Here is an 18,965-nt window from a genome sequence, read left to right as displayed (position 1 = left end):
AAAGTAGATAGTTATATATAGCTTTACATTGTTTCTGTACGTTATATCAGTACAAAATTACCTTTTTCAAAAAAGGTAAAAAAAAGTGCCAAGTACACGCAATGTATTTTGTAAATTCAATCGAAAAATTATCTCACAAAATTGTCTCACAAAAATTGTCTCACAAAATTGTCTCACAAAAATTGTCTCACAAAATTATTAAATTACAAAATTGTTATTTTATTCAATCCAAGTGATATCTACCTCGAAAAAACCTAAATAACAAGTGGTATCTATTAAAAAAAAAATACGTGAAATCATTTAATACTGCGCCAATTACAAAGAGAGAATATATATATATATATACCTTAACAAAATTATTATTATATCACGAAATTGCGTTACCAAACTCAATCCAAGTGATATATACCTTAACAAAATTATATCACAAAATTGTTTTACCTAACTCAACCTAAGTGATATGTTATTTCAAAAAAATATATGAAATCTTTAAATTACGCCAACTACAAAGAGAATATATACAGGGTGTCAAAAATAAAAGTATCCAGCCGAATGGCTGGGGTAGATTGGGTCAAACTGAAAAGAAAAGTCTTGTACCATTTTGCAAAATTCGCAATAGTTAACGAGTTATTAATTGAAACGTCTGAGCGAATGAGCGCGCAAGGAGCGATAGAGGCGGGTCTCGGCGTCTCGGCTGGCACGGTGCCCGGCGCGCGGTGAGCGGTGAGGGGCGCGCGGCCCGTGACGAACGGTGAGGGGCGCGCGGCGCATGGCGAGCGGCGAGCGACAGATGACATACACTGCGGCGAAAAAGTATTAACCAGCACACGTATTGCACAGGCATTGCCGTAGCGTCTTACGCCTTAGATAATATTAATTAGTTTAGCTTGAATTATGTGTAATAGAAATATTTATTTAATTTTAGTGAATTTAATTATTTTGTATGTCAAAGTTTACGATTATTTAAAGCTTTACTTTAACTTTTGTTTATGTTAGAATAACTTTAATGGTGCGTGTCCACCTGCGAGTAAAACTCTCGAGAGTAGCTCTTGAGATTGATTCTAGCAAATGGACATACTCCTGAGAGTACCTAACGGAGAATGAATTCGCAACTCTCGGCGAGCAAACTTGTCAAGACCTACTCGCAAATCGACACGACGCTTATTTTACTCTCGGAGATCAGCTCGCCAAGCTCGAACGCTGTTCGTATTTTGAGAGCTACATGTTGAGAGTAAAAACCGAGATGGCAAAAGTTTGTTCCTTTGATGACACAAAGGAACTTATTGAATAAGTTCGCTCGCCGAGAGCTGCGATTCATTCTCCGTTAGGTACTCTCCAGGAATATGTCCATTTGCGAGAATCAATCTCGAGAGCTACTCTCGAGAGTTTTACTCGCAGGTGGACACGCACCATAAGACGTTTTATTTTTTAAAAAATAATTGTATTAAAAGAACTCAAAATAATATTTAATTTCTACATGACATACGCATAAAATGTTAAGTTCTCACGTTGACATAAATGTAACATATGACAATGTTAAGAAAATAATAACATAGTTGTTGTATGTGTATTTTACATTAAAGTAATAATTAAATTTTGGTAACACAAGGATATTTTAACGTATAAACACGATTTTTTGCTGCGTACGTGCCGCGTAACGCAACATTCTCGTACGTAATTTCTGTACGTAAGGCGTAAGATACTACGGCAATGTACGTGCGCTGGCTCTTAGCCTCTCGCCTTTTCGATGGCAGGAAAATGATACGCTATCATTTCCACACCACCTTGCGGTAGATAGCTTGGTGCGTTTTTTTATAGTGGTTTCCCCGGTAGGCCTAATCCACTCTCATTATTTAATGCAAAAATTGTTCGAAGTGCCGTCCTCTCTCTCGTATGCAGAGTTCGGCCCTTCGTACAATATTGCGCGTCGCACGGTGCGCCATGTCCGGCGTAATAGTATCGAAGGCCGCAACAATAGCTTCACGTACCTCGTTTTCTCCACCATTACGCCGCTGCTCGATTAGACTTTTTATATGACCCCATACAAAAAAGTCTAATACATTTAAATCTGGCGACCGTGCCGGCCAGGCGATTGGGCCACCACGACCCATCCACCTATCCGGAAAACGCGCGTCTAATATTTCGCGCACTTGACGACTAAAATGAGCCGGAGCTCCGTCGTGCTGAAAAATTAGCTGCGCCCGTACGCGAAGGGGCACATCCGCGAGAAGAACTGGCAATTCATTCTCAATAAAATTGGCATAAATATTGCCAGTTAAACGCGGTGGGAGGAAATATGGACCGATCTGGAAATAATGAATAAAAATGTTTCTTCACTTAAACAACAAGAGAAAATTACTTTCTTTCTACTTTTACTTACCACTTGATTCCCGATTACTCCCGCCCATACGTTTATGGACCAGCGATATTGAAAATTACCCTCACGGACGACGTGCGGGTTTTCATCCGACCAATAAACGAAATTCCGGGAATTGAATACGCCGTTTGGTGTAAACGTCGCTTCGTCGGTCCACAGAATGTTATCCGGGAAAGATAAATTCCGTCGGCATTGCGCGAGGAACCCTACGTATGTTTTTTTCCACAGTTTCTAATTATTGTACACTCAAATTACCGCGAATATAAAAAGTTGATAATGACAATACCTTCACAAAAGTATATCCGTGGTTCTAGATCTCGCGCTAAAAGCTGTTGCACCCGCTGGTAGTGGTACGGATGCAAATCATTCTCTCGTAAAGTGCGATGCACCTCGTACCGAGAGAGATGAAACTCGCATGCTGCACGACGCACGCTGTTGTTCGGATTTTCATAAAATGCGTCGAGTATTCTCTCTTCGTCTCGAACACGACGACGCACTGGTATGTCTCTTCTATTATGCACAAGACAACCTGTCTCACGCAATTTTTGCACAACACGATAAATAGTACGATGTGTTGGATGCACACGCCCGGGAAATCGTTCCGCATATATCCGAGCTGCAGCACGCGTATTTTCACCTGCTAGCCCGTAGGCCACTATCATATTGGTATATTCCTCCGAAGTAAATCGCATTGTTGCTGTCTATTACTATGCGAAGGTTTACGCGACTGCACAAGAAGTTGTGTAGGCGAATCTAGCCAGAAACAATTGACTTTCGGCGACTGTAGACAAAAGAAAAACATACGCGGGAATCTCGGGATCAGTCGATAAGTGTTCGCGCGGTATTTGATAGCGACAATAAGATTTACTTCTCAAGAATATAAAAATTTGATAGTTGCTTGCTAACTAGCGCAGAAAAATGTGTGTGCCGCGACTCGGAACGATTTCCCGGGCGTGTGCATCCAACACATCGTACTATTTATCGTGTTGTGCAAAAATTGCGTGAGACAGGTTGTCTTGTGCATAATAGAAGAGACATACCAGTGCGTCGTCGTGTTCGAGACGAAGAGAGAATACTCGACGCATTTTATGAAAATCCGAACAACAGCGTGCGTCGTGCAGCATGCGAGTTTCATCTCTCTCGGTACGAGGTGCATCGCACTTTACGAGAGAATGATTTGCATCCGTACCACTACCAGCGGGTGCAACAGCTTTTAGCGCGAGATCTAGAACCACGGATATACTTTTGTGAAGGTATTGTCATTATCAACTTTTTATATTCGCGGTAATTTGAGTGTACAATAATTAGAAACTGTGGAAAAAAACATACGTAGGGTTCCTCGCGCAATGCCGACGGAATTTATCTTTCCCGGATAACATTCTGTGGACCGACGAAGCGACGTTTACACCAAACGGCGTATTCAATTCCCGGAATTTCGTTTATTGGTCGGATGAAAACCCGCACGTCGTCCGTGAGGGTAATTTTCAATATCGCTGGTCCATAAACGTATGGGCGGGAGTAATCGGGAATCAAGTGGTAAGTAAAAGTAGAAAGAAAGTAATTTTCTCTTGTTGTTTAAGTGAAGAAACATTTTTATTCATTATTTCCAGATCGGTCCATATTTCCTCCCACCGCGTTTAACTGGCAATATTTATGCCAATTTTATTGAGAATGAATTGCCAGTTCTTCTCGCGGATGTGCCCCTTCGCGTACGGGCGCAGCTAATTTTTCAGCACGACGGAGCTCCGGCTCATTTTAGTCGTCAAGTGCGCGAAATATTAGACGCGCGTTTTCCGGATAGGTGGATGGGTCGTGGTGGCCCAATCGCCTGGCCGGCACGGTCGCCAGATTTAAATGTATTAGACTTTTTTGTATGGGGTCATATAAAAAGTCTAATCGAGCAGCGGCGTAATGGTGGAGAAAACGAGGTACGTGAAGCTATTGTTGCGGCCTTCGATACTATTACGCCGGACATGGCGCACCGTGCGACGCGCAATATTGTACGAAGGGCCGAACTCTGCATACGAGAGAGAGGACGGCACTTCGAACAATTTTTGCATTAAATAATGAGAGTGGATTAGGCCTACCGGGGAAACCACTATAAAAAAAACGCACCAAGCTATCTACCGCAAGGTGGTGTGGAAATGATAGCGTATCATTTTCCTGCCATCGAAAAGGCGAGAGGCTAAGAGCCAGCGCACGTACATTGCCGTAGTATCTTACGCCTTACGTACAGAAATTACGTACGAGAATGTTGCGTTACGCGGCACGTACGCAGCAAAAAATCGTGTTTATACGTTAAAATATCCTTGTGTTACCAAAATTTAATTATTACTTTAATGTAAAATACACATACAACAACTATGTTATTATTTTCTTAACATTGTCATATGTTACATTTATGTCAACGTGAGAACTTAACATTTTATGCGTATGTCATGTAGAAATTAAATATTATTTTGAGTTCTTTTAATACAATTATTTTTTAAAAAATAAAACGTCTTATGGTGCGTGTCCACCTGCGAGTAAAACTCTCGAGAGTAGCTCTCGAGATTGATTCTCGCAAATGGACATATTCCTGGAGAGTACCTAACGGAGAATGAATCGCAGCTCTCGGCGAGCGAACTTATTCAATAAGTTCCTTTGTGTCATCAAAGGAACAAACTTTTGCCATCTCGGTTTTTACTCTCAACATGTAGCTCTCAAAATACGAACAGCGTTCGAGCTTGGCGAGCTGATCTCCGAGAGTAAAATAAGCGTCGTGTCGATTTGCGAGTAGGTCTTGACAAGTTTGCTCGCCGAGAGTTGCGAATTCATTCTCCGTTAGGTACTCTCAGGAGTATGTCCATTTGCTAGAATCAATCTCAAGAGCTACTCTCGAGAGTTTTACTCGCAGGTGGACACGCACCATTAAAGTTATTCTAACATAAACAAAAGTTAAAGTAAAGCTTTAAATAATCGTAAACTTTGACATACAAAATAATTAAATTCACTAAAATTAAATAAATATTTCTATTACACATAATTCAAGCTAAACTAATTAATATTATCTAAGGCGTAAGACGCTACGGCAATGCCTGTGCAATACGTGTGCTGGTTAATACTTTTTCGCCGCAGTGTATGTCATCTGTCGCTCGCCGCTCGCCATGCGCCGCGCGCCCCTCACCGTTCGTCACGGGCCGCGCGCCCCTCACCGCTCACCGCGCGCCGGGCACCGTGCCAGCCGAGACGCCGAGACCCGCCTCTATCGCTCCTTGCGCGCTCATTCGCTCAGACGTTTCAATTAATAACTCGTTAACTATTGCGAATTTTGCAAAATGGTACAAGACTTTTCTTTTCAGTTTGACCCAATCTACCCCAGCCATTCGGCTGGATACTTTTATTTTTGACACCCTGTATATATTCTCTTTGTAGTTGGCGTAATTTAAAGATTTCATATATTTTTTTGAAATAACATATCACTTAGGTTGAGTTAGGTAAAACAATTTTGTGATATAATTTTGTTAAGGTATATATCACTTGGATTGAGTTTGGTAACGCAATTTCGTGATATAATAATAATTTTGTTAAGGTATATATATATATATATATTCTCTCTTTGTAATTGGCGCAGTATTAAATGATTTCACGTATTTTTTTTTTAATAGATACCACTTGTTATTTAGGTTTTTTCGAGGTAGATATCACTTGGATTGAATAAAATAACAATTTTGTAATTTAATAATTTTGTGAGACAATTTTTGTGAGACAATTTTGTGAGACAATTTTTGTGAGACAATTTTGTGAGATAATTTTTCGATTGAATTTACAAAATACATTGCGTGTACTTGGCACTTTTTTTTACCTTTTTTGAAAAAGGTAATTTTGTACTGATATCACCTATTTTGTAGTGTTAAGCAAGGATCTGCAAAACATTTTTATTTTTTATTTTTTAATTATTCACAAAATTAGCAATAACAACAAATACATAAAAATTAATAATATTTAAGTAAAAGTAAATTATACATTTCTCACAAAAATTGAAGGAACACTAAATTTATCTTAAAAAATAGGCAAAACTCGAGCAGCGGTAACTTTGTTAAAAATGAATAAAATTTAAATTTCAATCTTAAAACCTCTACTTTCGAAAGGTTACTATTATTCGTCCAATTTTTATTATGTCTAGACATAATTTTAATTCAGCGGATTTTTATTATGTCATGACATAATTTTAATTCTGCCGCTAAGGAATTTTTAAGTCGATTTTTATGAATCAAGCTTGAATTTGATGTCTAGGTGTCCCAAGTTGCCGATAACGAGGTCCACATAGTGCGCTCCATAGTTTTCGGTGTCCAGGTGTATTAATACCTTGAATTCGATGTCCACGTGTTTCAGGTTGCCGATGACGGGTTCCAGATAGTGCGCTCTATAGTTTTCGGTGTCCATGTGTAATAATACGTTGAATTCGATGTCTAGGTGCCCCACGTTGCCGATGACGAGGTCCACATAGTGCGCTCCGTAGTTTTCGGTGTCTACGTGTATTAATACCTTGAATTCGATATCTACGTGTCCTACATTCAGATTTAAAGTTATTAATACACCTAGACACCAAAAACTACAAAGCGCACTATGTGAACCTCGTCATCGGCAACCTGAGACACGTAGACATCGAATTCGAGGTATTATTACACCTAGACACCGAAAACTACGGAGCGCGCTATCTGGACCTCGTCATCAGCAACCTGGGACACCTAGACATCAATTTCAAGGTATTAATACACGTAGACACCGAAAACTACGGAGCGCACTATGTGGACCTCGTCATCGGCAACCTGGGACACCTAGACATCGAATTCAAGGTATTAATACACGTAGACCCCGAAAACTACGGAGCGCACTATCTGGATCCCGTCATCGGCAACCTGGGACACGTGGACATCGAATTCAAGGTATTAATACACGTAGACACCGAAAACTACGGAGCGCACTATGTGGACCTCATCATCGGCAACCTGGAACACCTAGACATCGCATTCAACGTATTATTACACCTGGACACCGAAAACTACGAAGCGCACTATGTGGACCTCGTCATCGGCAACCTGGGATACCTAGACATCGAATTCAACGTACGATTACACCTGGACACCGAAAACTATGAAGCGCACTATCTGGATCCCGTCATCGGCAACCTGGGACACGTGGACATCGAATTCAAGGTATTAATACACGTAGACACCGAAAACTACGGAGCGCATTATGTGGACCTCGTCATCGGCAACCTGGAACACCTAGACATCGAATTCAACGTACGATTACACCTGGACACCGAAAACTATGAAACGCACTATCTGGATCCCGCAATCGGCAACCTGGGACACGTGGACATCAAATTCAAAGTATTAATACACGTAAACACCGAATACTACGGAGCGCACTATGTGGACCTCGTCATCGGCAACCTGGGACACGTAGACATCGAATTCAACGTATTATTACACCTGGACACCGAAAACTATGAAGCGCACTATCTGGACCTCGTCATCGGCAACCTGGGATACCTAGACATCGAATTCAACGTACGATTACACCTGGACACCGAAAACTATGAAGCGCACTATCTGGATCCCGTCATCGGCAACCTGGGACACGTGGATATCGAATTCAAGGTATTAATACACGTAGACACCGAAAACTACGGATCGCACTATGTGGACCTCGTCATCGGCAACCTGGAACACCTAGACATCGAATTCAACGTACGATTACACCTGGACACCGAAAACTATGAAACGCACTATCTGGATCCCGCAATCGGCAACCTGGGACACGTGGACATCAAATTCAAAGTATTAATACACGTAAACACCGAATACTACGGAGCGCACTATGTGGACCTCGTCATCGGCAACCTGGGACACGTAGACATCGAATTCAACGTATTATTACACCTGGACACCGAAAACTATGAAGCGCACTATCTGGACCTCGTCATCGGCAACCTAGGATACCTAGACATCGAATTCAAGCTTGATTCATAAGAATCGACTTAAAAATTCCCTAGCGGCACTTTCTGCCAAGCGTAGGGTTCCTTCTTTTCCGGCAGCGGTGGTAATACTATGTAAGGATACGAAATCTCTCCAGATAAACATGAAGCAATTGACTAAATATGTATTATATATATACCTAATTTACCTAAATAGAAATCTTCCTCCTGACCGATAAGTCTATCGACCTAATTTAATTTACCTACTAGATCGATCGAAATACGCGCGCGATATCGAAACTGGCGATACCTGCGCCGCCAGCGTCGAAAAAGTGAAAGTGACGCGACTCCAGCCAATGAAATGATGGCATGGCATGATGAGAAACGGTCGACGTATCTGAACGACGTATCTTAAAAATAAATTTTCACATTTGGACTTTGCGTCGCAATATCTCCGCTCGTAGGGCACGTAGCGGAATATTATGAGAGAAACCCCCCCCCTTTTCGACCCCAAACTATCGATCAAGCCTACTTAGAACTTGATCCGTTCACTCGTTATCGAGATCTCAACATCTCGGGTACTCGCAACCCGTCGCGTCGCGTAAAAGAGTCACGGTCGGTCTCGCTCCGCGTGTACTTGGCACGAGACACTACCGTGTCTCTTGATTATATGCTAATAATTTTTTATCTTCTTCTTTTGTCTTTTAAATGTCACAATTTTTAGAGTGTTTACTTAATACAATGTTTTGTTACATTAGATCAAAGTGTGATCGAGGTCTGCCTGCCTGATACAGAAAGTACAACTGACTGTGAGCACAGTCCTCCTTTTCTCAACAACTCAAAAGAAAATGAGGATATTAGCATTCAAGCTGCTACTTTGACTTCATCTACTGTTCTTCCGAGTTCTTCTGAAGGCAATTCACAATTACAGAAAACCACGAGAAAAGTGTCAGGTGCACAAGGCACTGCCGTCAACAAACCGTCGGGAAGCCAAACTGCTTCAAATGGTGAAAACAGTTTATTGCTATCATTATTACTAGCTATATTATATCAATTAAAACATATATTTTGTCATGTTGCATTTACTGATAACATTTTTGTTTTGCAGTTGCAATCTGGACAGATCACTTGGTTGTAAGAAGCCTCATACACTTCTGGTCTGCGAATCAAGAATTGTTCGCAAGCACTACAATGAAAAACGATGAAGTGTGGAAAATAGTTGCCGAGGAACTAAATACACTTAAAAAGACACAGTATTCTTTAGATCAGTGTAAAAATAAAATGAAAGAGTTAAAGCGAAAATACACTGAAACCAAAGACCACAATATGCAGTCCGGTGCAGAGGCCAAGACATGCCCATTTTATGAAGAATTAGATGAAATTTTAGGCAAAAAGCCATGCGTCAAGCCCGTTGCACTGGCCTCCAACAGGCGTCCCGTTCTGGATAAAATGTGCACGGATGTAGACTGTAAAGAAGAGCCTGAGAAAAAGAAGAAGAAAAGTAAATCTGACATTCTCGATGAAATTAGAGAGTGGAGGGCGGAGTCGATGGAATATCGAAGAACTACTGATGCCGAGAAGCAGAGACAGCGCGAGGAGCAGCTTAAGATTGCACGGAAGAGTATCGAGTCTATGGATGCTCGCATGGGTCAGTTAATTGATGTCTTGAAGAAAAATTAAAGGTATCCCAAATAGCACAACACAACTAACTATACAATTTAAATAGTTAATTTGCAGTATTAGCTGAGATTATTCACTATAAATTTTTGTCGCTGAATATATAAATTGTAAATTCTTTTTAAACGCTGTATAAATAACTTAAATAATGGCTACTCTTTTGCAGTTATAATAATTGTATTTGTAATAATTGTAAACAAAGTTATGAAGGCTTAATCGTGAATCGTGGTTTACATTCCAGGCGTATATCGGTAAGATGGGCATGGACGGTAGCAACTTCACTCGAATTCTGACGTGGGAGGACGACATCGCCTGGCCGAACGCCCTGACGATCGATTACTTCACCGATCGCATCTTCTGGGCCGACGCTCATCTGGATTACGTCGCCTTCGCCGACCTCGATGGCCACAATCGACGGATCGTCCTGTCCGGCGCCTCGGTGCCGCACGTGTTCGCCATCACTGTGTTCGATGACTTCATTTACTGGACCGATTGGAATCTAAAGGCAATCAGTAGAGCGTAGAAGTTCTCCGGCGCGCGTCTGCAGGTGCTGCGCAACACCACCCATCGGCCCTACGACATCCACGCCTATTATCTCCTTCGGCAGTTGCCCTACAACAATCCCTGCGCGGAGAACAACGGCGGTTGCTCGCATCTCTGCCTCATTGCGCCGCCTGCCAGCTCGTACTTGCTTGAAGGATATGGTCAGCCTGGGGTCACCTCCTACAAGTGCAAGTGCCCGAATCATGCATCCCTTGGTATTGGAGGTGAGACATGTTTAGATTACTACTGTATTTTCTTTTTAATAAATAATTGATGGAGGAATTATGACGAAAATTATACGCAGATGCGACGGAGAGAAGGATTGCAAGGACGGTTCTGACGAGTCGTTGAGTTGCCCGACGAGGATTTGTCGGCCAAGCATGTTCCAATGCGCGAACAAAAATTGTACGCCGAGCGTGACGATTTGCGACGGGATTGACGATTGCGGTGACAAGAGTGACGAAGCTAAGTGCGCGCTCGAATGCGGGGAGTTCGAGTTTAAATGTAAGTCTAACGGCCGCTGCGTGCACGACTCCTGGAAATGCGATGGAGATGCTGATTGTAAAGACGGCAGCGACGAAGATCCTGCCATTTGTCGTAAGTATCACGCTACATGTCAGATATTTTTTTTACTATTATTAGTACACAACTTTTCTACAGTTTCGATAAATCAAATATATTCTTGCTTTTTATCTGTTTTAATTCGTGAATTCATATTTTTTTAGACAACCGCGCTTGTGATCTGAGCACCGAGTTCAGCTGCAAGAACGGCAAGTGTATTCTTAAGTTGTGGATGTGCGACTCTGACAACGACTGCGGCGACGATAGCGACGAGCCGGCGTACATGTGTCGGCAAAAGAACTGCACGACCGGGTGGCAGCGATGTCCAGGACACGCGAACTACCGGTGTATCCCGAAGTGGCTGTTCTGCGACGACAAGGACGATTGCCGCGACGGTTCCGACGAGCGTCCAGAGAACTGTCCCAAGTGCGACCCCAAGATGGACTTTAGGTGCGCCAACAACCGGTGCGTGCCGAAGCAGTGGATGTGTGACTTCGCCGACGATTGGCGGGGATGGTAGCGACGAGGCAGACGCGATGTGCAAAGACAAGTACCGCCAATGCTCCGAGTCCGAATTCAAGTACACGAACGGTAAGTGCATTGCGTCTAGATGGAGATGCGACAGCGAGGACGACTGCGGGGACAATAGCGACGAGGAGCAGTGCCATCAGTGGGTGTGCAAGGTACGTATAATAGTCTAGTTTTGTTGTAACATTACGATCTCGTATTTTATGCAATTCCTCTACTTATCGCAGAACGACAGCTTCCAATGCGCGGGCGGTCATTGTATCGCGTCGTATCTTCGTTGCGACGGAGCGCGAGATTGTCGCGACATGAGCGACGAGATCAACTGCCCACCGAGATACCCTGGCGGAAGGTACTGCCCGCAATCGCGATTTCAATGCAACAACAACCTCTGCGTCTCGCTGAACGACATCTGCGACGGCACCGATGACTGCGGTGACAATTCCGACGAGAGTCCTACCATGTGCGGTGAGTTCAGTTGCTGATACTCGGACTCCTTTGTAATAAGAGTGGGAAGATAAACGTTGCTGTTTCTTTGCGTAGCGAACTTCCAGTGTGACACGCACAGACGGTTCCAGTGCGCCAACCACAAGTGCATCGCCAGGTATCAGTTGTGTGATGGAATCGACAACTGCGGCGACGGTTCCGACGAGAACAATATGACGATGTGTGAAGCAGACTCGTCCGTGCGATCCGATAACCGAGTACACCTGTGCGAACAAGAAGTGCATCGACCATCTGAAACTCTGCGATCTCGGGGATGATTGCGGGGATCTGTCGGACGAGTTGGGATGCCGTGAGTTTCATTCCCATCTTCTCCGCTCCGTCACGTTCGACGTCTATGTCAGACAACTATGTTGCGTTTTCAGATCACAGTCACCATTGCACGGACAATGACCGTGGCGGTTGCGCACACGAGTGCCACAATCTCGTTGACGGCGGCTACATCTGCATCTTCTATCCCGGTTACATAATCTCACCGGACAACCGGAAGCACTGCGTGGACGTCGACGAGTGCCAAACTGGTGCTCACCAATGCTCTCACATCTGCACATCTCTCAATCTGCATCGGGGCTAGACGCAAATCACTCGTGACCGAACGAATAGCCAGTCCTTCGTCGCTCACTATCGACTACGCTATGGAGCACACGCTTTACTGGTCCGACAGCAAGTCTGATACCATTGAGGCGATCAGTTTGGCCGGTAACAACAGGAGAATTGTTTTGAAAGGCAGACCGCTCAAGAGTCCAATAGCGCTGGATGTTTTCGAGAACAATCTTTATTGGACCACCAAGCAAACGGGTGAACTTATTCGACAGGATAAATTTGGCCGAGGAGTTCCGCAGACCATCGTCAAGAATCTCCCTAGTCCCGGAGGCGTCAAGGTCTATCATCAACTGAGATACAATACCAGCCTGAGAAATCCATGCCATGACGATCAGTGCACTCATCTGTGCGTAACGATTCCCGGCGGGCACCGTTGTCTATGCTCGGACAGCGTCGGCCTCTTCCAGCGTCTGATGAAGAACGACGAGAGGCATTGCGACGCCACAAACGAAAGGCCCCTCCCAGATCCCCTGATATGTCGCTGCCAGAACGGCGGGCGGTGTCAAGAGTTGGACGACAAGCTGGCGTGTAACTCGCGTGTAACTAACTATATATAACAAGTTCAAGTCCGTGGTATCGTACGTGATTGATGATCTACCGTTGTTCGATAAGAATGCGGTGGTTACTGCACCGAAGCTGTCGGTGTATGATTCACTTGACGAGGAAGTAATACAGAGCTATCTGGAATTCTCGCTCGCCTCGCTGTTGTTTTATTCTACAAGGATTTAGGTGACATTTTAAGAGAAAGCGAGGCAGGAGCATCGAAATCGAGCGATGATGAGGATTCGCGTTACGATCGTTTTCGCAATTCAGACAAGAAGCAGCCCGGAAAAGAAAAAGAAAACGAGAAGAGTGAAATCCTCGAAGATAAGAGCGGTAATAATAAAATTAAAGATGTTAAAAATTAAGCTCGAACAGACGAATGTGTTGTATCGTCCAGAATCATCTTCTGCTGTACATCTTCAATTTATTTGACCCTTTGTTTAATTAAACAAAAATAATTTTTATACGTAGTATACTGCACGTGCAAAATATTTGTTTATTATTACGTGTTTCATCCGTATTGTATTTTCTTCTTCGTTTGAAAATATGTGTTAATTACAATGTATTTAAGTCTCACAATTTTCAATTCATGTAATTTTAACATATAAGTATTGTATTGTTGATATAATCATATGTTGCCGAGGTATCAGTGACATTGTCCAAACGTAATTATATATATACATGAAGTAATTAAATATGCAAATTTCAATTTTAAGTTGTTAGCGTGGAGAAAAGCGTGTGCACCTGATCAATCTCATGTACATGCATCTCATGTAAGCACAATTTAACTATAGGTTTTATTGATCGTAATAAATTCCGTACTCTCTAAGATCAATTATATTATAATTCTTTCGACCAATCCCTAAATCACTTCGTAATTTTGCGACCATTTATTATCAATTATTTTAATAAAGATTTTGCTGAAGAATTTTTAGAGTAGGTATGTAATGCTAGTATTCTCTACGGTTTACGATATCGTAAATATCAATTTTTCGTTTACCAAATGCAATCAAGTCTCTTATTTCTTTTTGTCTGCAGTTAATACAACTAATAGTTCTACTTTATTTTGCGAATAAATGGAAGGTCAGAGACTGTCATGAAATCTGTTTATCATGTATTTTTGTCGGCGCAATTAGCCTTTAAGAAGGCAAAAATAGTATCTATAATTATAATGTAGTTTTTGTATATAATTATGTATAACATTTTTTGCATAAAATACTAGGCCTGTTCGTTTTCGCTGCACTTTTGAACTGATGCAATAAGTTAGAATGAAACAAATATATTTCTTTCATTCTAATGCGGGGTCTACAATGCGAGTCGTAAGTCGTAAGTTATAAGAAACTGACTAATCGCAGTCGATTAATCTCCTCAAATTTGACTGAATTGGACCTATTAGAAGTTAGCCCCCCACTTTTAGAATTAACATATTTTCACGGTTGTGCTGAATTGTGCTAGGTTTGTGCTATATTGTGCTCGAATATTATAACCATAATATGAAAAATACGAAAGAAAATTTTAAAAAACAAATTTTTAGGTCAGCCCTCCACTTTTCGTTTTTTTCAATTTTTTCGATTGTGCTGAGTTGTGCTAAGTTGTGCTAACATTGTGCTAAAATATTATTTTTAAAAAATAATAACAGAAAGAGCTACGATAAAAAAATAAATTATATCCAAAAATGATTTTTTTATTGTAACTTTTTTTGTTATTATTTTTTTTAAATAATATTTTAGCACAATGTTAGCACAACTTAGCACAACTCAGCACAATCGAAAAAATTGAAAAAAACGAAAAGTGGGGGGCTAACTTAAAAATAATTTTTAGGTCAGCCCCCCACTTTTCGTTTTTTTCAATTTTTTCGATTGTGCTAAGTTGTGCTAAGTTGTGCTAACATTGTGCTAAAATATTATTTAAAAAAAATAACAACAAAAAAAGTTACGATATTTTTTTATCGTAACTTTTTTTGTTATAATTTTTTTTAAATAATATTTTAGCACAATGTTAGCACAACTTAGCACAACTCAGCACAATCGAAAAAACTGAAAAAAAAACGAAAAGTAGGGGGTTGACCTAAAAATTATTTTTTTTTTTCGTATTTTTCATATTATGGTTATAATATTCGAGCACAATATAGCACAAACCTAGCATAATTCAGCACAACTTCCGGTTTTCTAGGAACAACAATGTAAAGAGCACTTTACTCTTGAACGCTCAAATTTTATAATTCAGATTTGTAATAATCTAGTGGTGAGTGTAATATTAATTACCTAAGACCTCTCTTTGTCATGCACTTATTGCATGCATATAAGCCGTTCCACCGCTTATTATTATAACAAAAAAAGTTACGATAAAAAAATATCGTAACTTTTTTTGTTGTTATTTTTTTTAAATAATATTTTAGCACAATGTTAGCACAACTTAGCACAACTCAGCACAATCGAAAAAATTGAAAAAAACGAAAAGTGGGGGGCTGACCTAAAAATTCGTTTTTTTTAATTTTCTTTCGTATTTTTCATATTATGGTTATAATATTCGAGCACAATATAGCACAAACCTAGCACAATTCAGCACAACCGTGAAAATATATTAATTCTAAAAGTGGGGGGCTAACTTCTAATAGGTCTGAATTGGTCAATTTCTTACGATTTATGACTTACGACTCGCATTGTAGACCCCGTATAACTCATTGCACTAGTTCAGAAGTGCATCGAAAACGAACAGACCTACTATGAGAATCACTATTTATTATTATTCTAGCATATTTTTATATAAATATTTGATGCAAATATCAATAGAAATAATATCAATTCAAATTACGCGCTCAGTTGTCTATTTGACACGCCCGGACACGCCCATCTCCCACTACTTCGGGTGAGTTGTGTGTACCCCGGGTGACTTTCTGAACGCACCCCAGCGGAAGCGGAAAGAGACCGCGAACTTGCGCGCGCCGCTATGGCGCATGCTATCGAGGTTATATAATTCCGGCGGTAATTGAAATTATGTTATATAACATTTATATAATATCAACGCAACCGTGTTGTATAACACGCATATATTGCAGTTGTATTAATGTGCATTTATTATAACATATAAATAACGGAGCAACATAATAGTTTTATAACCTAGTTATATTATAATAATAAAGTAAAGTTATATAACTGTTATGCTACTACAGTATAACACCTGTTATATTATCTGTTACTCCTACGTTATATATCAGTTATAATTGGTGTTTGCTGGGACGCGTATAGTAGCTGAGACGATTTGATTGGCTGACGCAAGTTACGCATACGCATCTTACGCCCCATGTGAAACCAGCCTGACGGCAGGCATTAAGACCCAATCTACAATGGGTGTTGTAAGTCGTAAGTCGTAATAATTGACCAATTACAGTCCATTATTCTCCTTGCGGTCGAAGAATAATGAACTGTGATTGGTCAATTCTTACACTTACGACTTACGACTTAAAACATCCATTGTAGATCGGGTCTAAAGGATCCTTATGGTTATACCACAGTATATACAGTAGCGCAACTCTCCCGATTTCAGCGTGGATGAAAATGAACTGCACATGCGCGTGTGAGGTATGTAACCAATCAGAGCACTGATATTCTGTCTCACTTCTGCTCACTTCCTCTCTGTATTTTCGCTCTCTGTCAGCACCGTTGAGATGCTCCATGTAGGACATTTAAATGGCCGTTCAGTAGAAAGTGGCGGCAACGGACATCTGATGTGATCTGATGCGAGAAATAATAAAGTGGTGAAGTGATAAGTCCTCAGTGAATAGTGTACAGGTGTTTAGTAAACGGTGCAAGAAAACCGAGAACAAATTATTTTCTTTACGGAGAATAGTTAATCTGTACAAAAATTGTACAGATTCTCGATTCTCTTATAAAGGAAAAGCACTTTGGTCTTAGCTTTGTTGCAGGTATTTGTGAAGAAATCTTGAGGGAAAATCTGGAAGAAAAAGATGGCCCATCAATCAAGCGCGTAGTGTGTTGTTCGGGAATGCAATAAAAATATTGTAGAAAAACGACATTTTTTTCGGTTTCCAAAGGAACATGAAAGGTATAATGATTTTACTTCATTTATTAATTATTATTTTTTAAAACAAGTATAAATTTACATATTATAAAATACTATTTTGATATTTCTAAATGTATGTATATTATTATGTGCATGCATATGTATATATTATTACAATATTTCTTTACATTTACAAATTTGAATAATATTTACAGATGGTTGCAATGGATACGTGCTTGTGAAAGATTAGATTTGGAAGCAATGGGTGCAGAATATGGCCATCGCAATTACCGATTGTGCCACTTACATTTTGAAGAAAAGTGGTACAAGATAAGTAAGAGTAGAGCTCATCTTCAACCAGATGCTGTACCAACAATATTTTTTGGAAGAAAGTAAGCACATACACATCTTATAATGTATAATCTTTTCTTTTTATATTCAATAGTATATTGTATATTAAACAATATCAAACAATATTTTTGATAATATACACATTAATTAATAATATTGCATATAATTTATAGCAATGCATGTATTACAACATCAGCAAATGAAAAGATGGATGAAGAGCTACCTGAAGAAGGAAATATTTATATTTTACAACAAGAGGAAACAAATAGGTACTTAAATATCTGAAAATGTATTTATCTTTCTATTATAGATAGTATTTTGTTCTTATAATTAACTTTTTTTATACATTTTGTTCTTATAATTAACTTTTTTAGACATTTTTTATTTAGCAATGAAAAGTAATATTACACTAAAATGATATGTTTCAGTGAGTTACAGTCGAAATCATTCCCGCCTACAGAGCAGATGCCAAAATGTGATAAAGATGTCCATATTGCTAAGCCGTACGTATTTGTATTGTTACGTACGGAAATTTGACGACGCACGTTAGAAGTTTTGAACGCTTAAACGACGCACGCTAGGCTCGGAATTCCGAGCGAACGCTCAGTTTCCTGTAAATGTTTATCTTATCGGACGACCCTTGGAGGGCTGGGGGCCAGATGGGGCCCAAAACTACGCTTCTAGAAGATTCTAGAAGCTTCCAGAAAACCTCCCCCCTTAATTGCTCAGCCATTCCTTCGGCTCTAGCATTCAATTGCTCAGCCATTCCTTCGGCTCTAGCATTCAATTGCTCAGCCATTCCTTCGGCTCTAGCATTCAATTGCTCAGCCACATAGTCTTAGATCTAAATCATTTTCCTAAATCTCACTCAATTCCTTAAACTCAATCTTGGGACTTAGTCCCTGTACTTTTATATTTTAAGACTGCGCCTCACGCATAACTTGTACTAAATTTTAAAAATAAAGGTAAGATAAGTTTGAAAAGGAAAAGCTCGAAATCTGGAATCTCATCTCGTGTTAAAATTCTTAATCGATCACTTCTAAGATTCGACTCGCAGTTGTCGCTGACAAAGTGCGTGGCAATTGGTTCTGAGCGCTGACGAAGAGTGTGGCGAGCAGATACCCTTGCTGCCGAAAGCGTGGCGATTACGGGGTTGATCCTTGGAAATCATAATTAAGTCCCGAAAGTGAATTTGGCCTTTACGCTGCCGATCTGAGCGCTGACGAAGAGTGTGGCGAGCAGAGTGTGGCGGATTGGCTTTTGAGCGCTGACGAAGAGTGTGGCGAGCTATAA

General features: G+C 40.6%; 2 protein-coding genes and 1 long non-coding RNA gene across 3 annotated transcripts; all 3 read left to right on the top strand.

The window, feature by feature from the left end:
- The first annotated feature begins 10,846 nt into the window (after nucleotides 1–10,846).
- Nucleotides 10,847–13,297, top strand: LOC139780409 (uncharacterized). Its single transcript, XM_071719045.1, has 5 exons — nucleotides 10,847–11,159; nucleotides 11,288–11,806; nucleotides 11,879–12,116; nucleotides 12,192–12,444; nucleotides 12,518–13,297. The coding sequence occupies exons 1-2, from the start codon at nucleotides 10,847–10,849 to the stop codon at nucleotides 11,641–11,643; spliced, it is 669 nt and encodes a 222-aa protein (XP_071575146.1). The 3' UTR covers nucleotides 11,644–11,806; nucleotides 11,879–12,116; nucleotides 12,192–12,444; nucleotides 12,518–13,297.
- Nucleotides 12,788–13,312, top strand: LOC139780408 (low-density lipoprotein receptor-related protein 2-like). Its single transcript, XM_071719044.1, has one exon. The coding sequence runs from the start codon at nucleotides 12,788–12,790 to the stop codon at nucleotides 13,310–13,312; it is 525 nt and encodes a 174-aa protein (XP_071575145.1).
- Nucleotides 13,313–17,295: 3,983 nt separating this feature from the next.
- Nucleotides 17,296–17,903, top strand: LOC139780420 (uncharacterized). The gene is made up of 3 exons (XR_011720232.1): nucleotides 17,296–17,363; nucleotides 17,537–17,713; nucleotides 17,846–17,903. It is a non-coding gene; the product is annotated as an uncharacterized lncRNA (long non-coding RNA).
- Nucleotides 17,904–18,965: the final 1,062 nt, after the last annotated feature.

Source organism: Temnothorax nylanderi, unplaced genomic scaffold, assembly GCF_030848795.1.
Source record: "Temnothorax nylanderi isolate EJ_2023f unplaced genomic scaffold, tnyl_v1.0 TNYL_tig0277_pilon, whole genome shotgun sequence".
Classification (NCBI taxonomy): domain Eukaryota; kingdom Metazoa; phylum Arthropoda; class Insecta; order Hymenoptera; family Formicidae; genus Temnothorax; species Temnothorax nylanderi.
The sequence above is the reverse complement of the archived record's forward strand: the minus strand, read 5'-3'. Positions and strand labels throughout refer to the sequence as shown.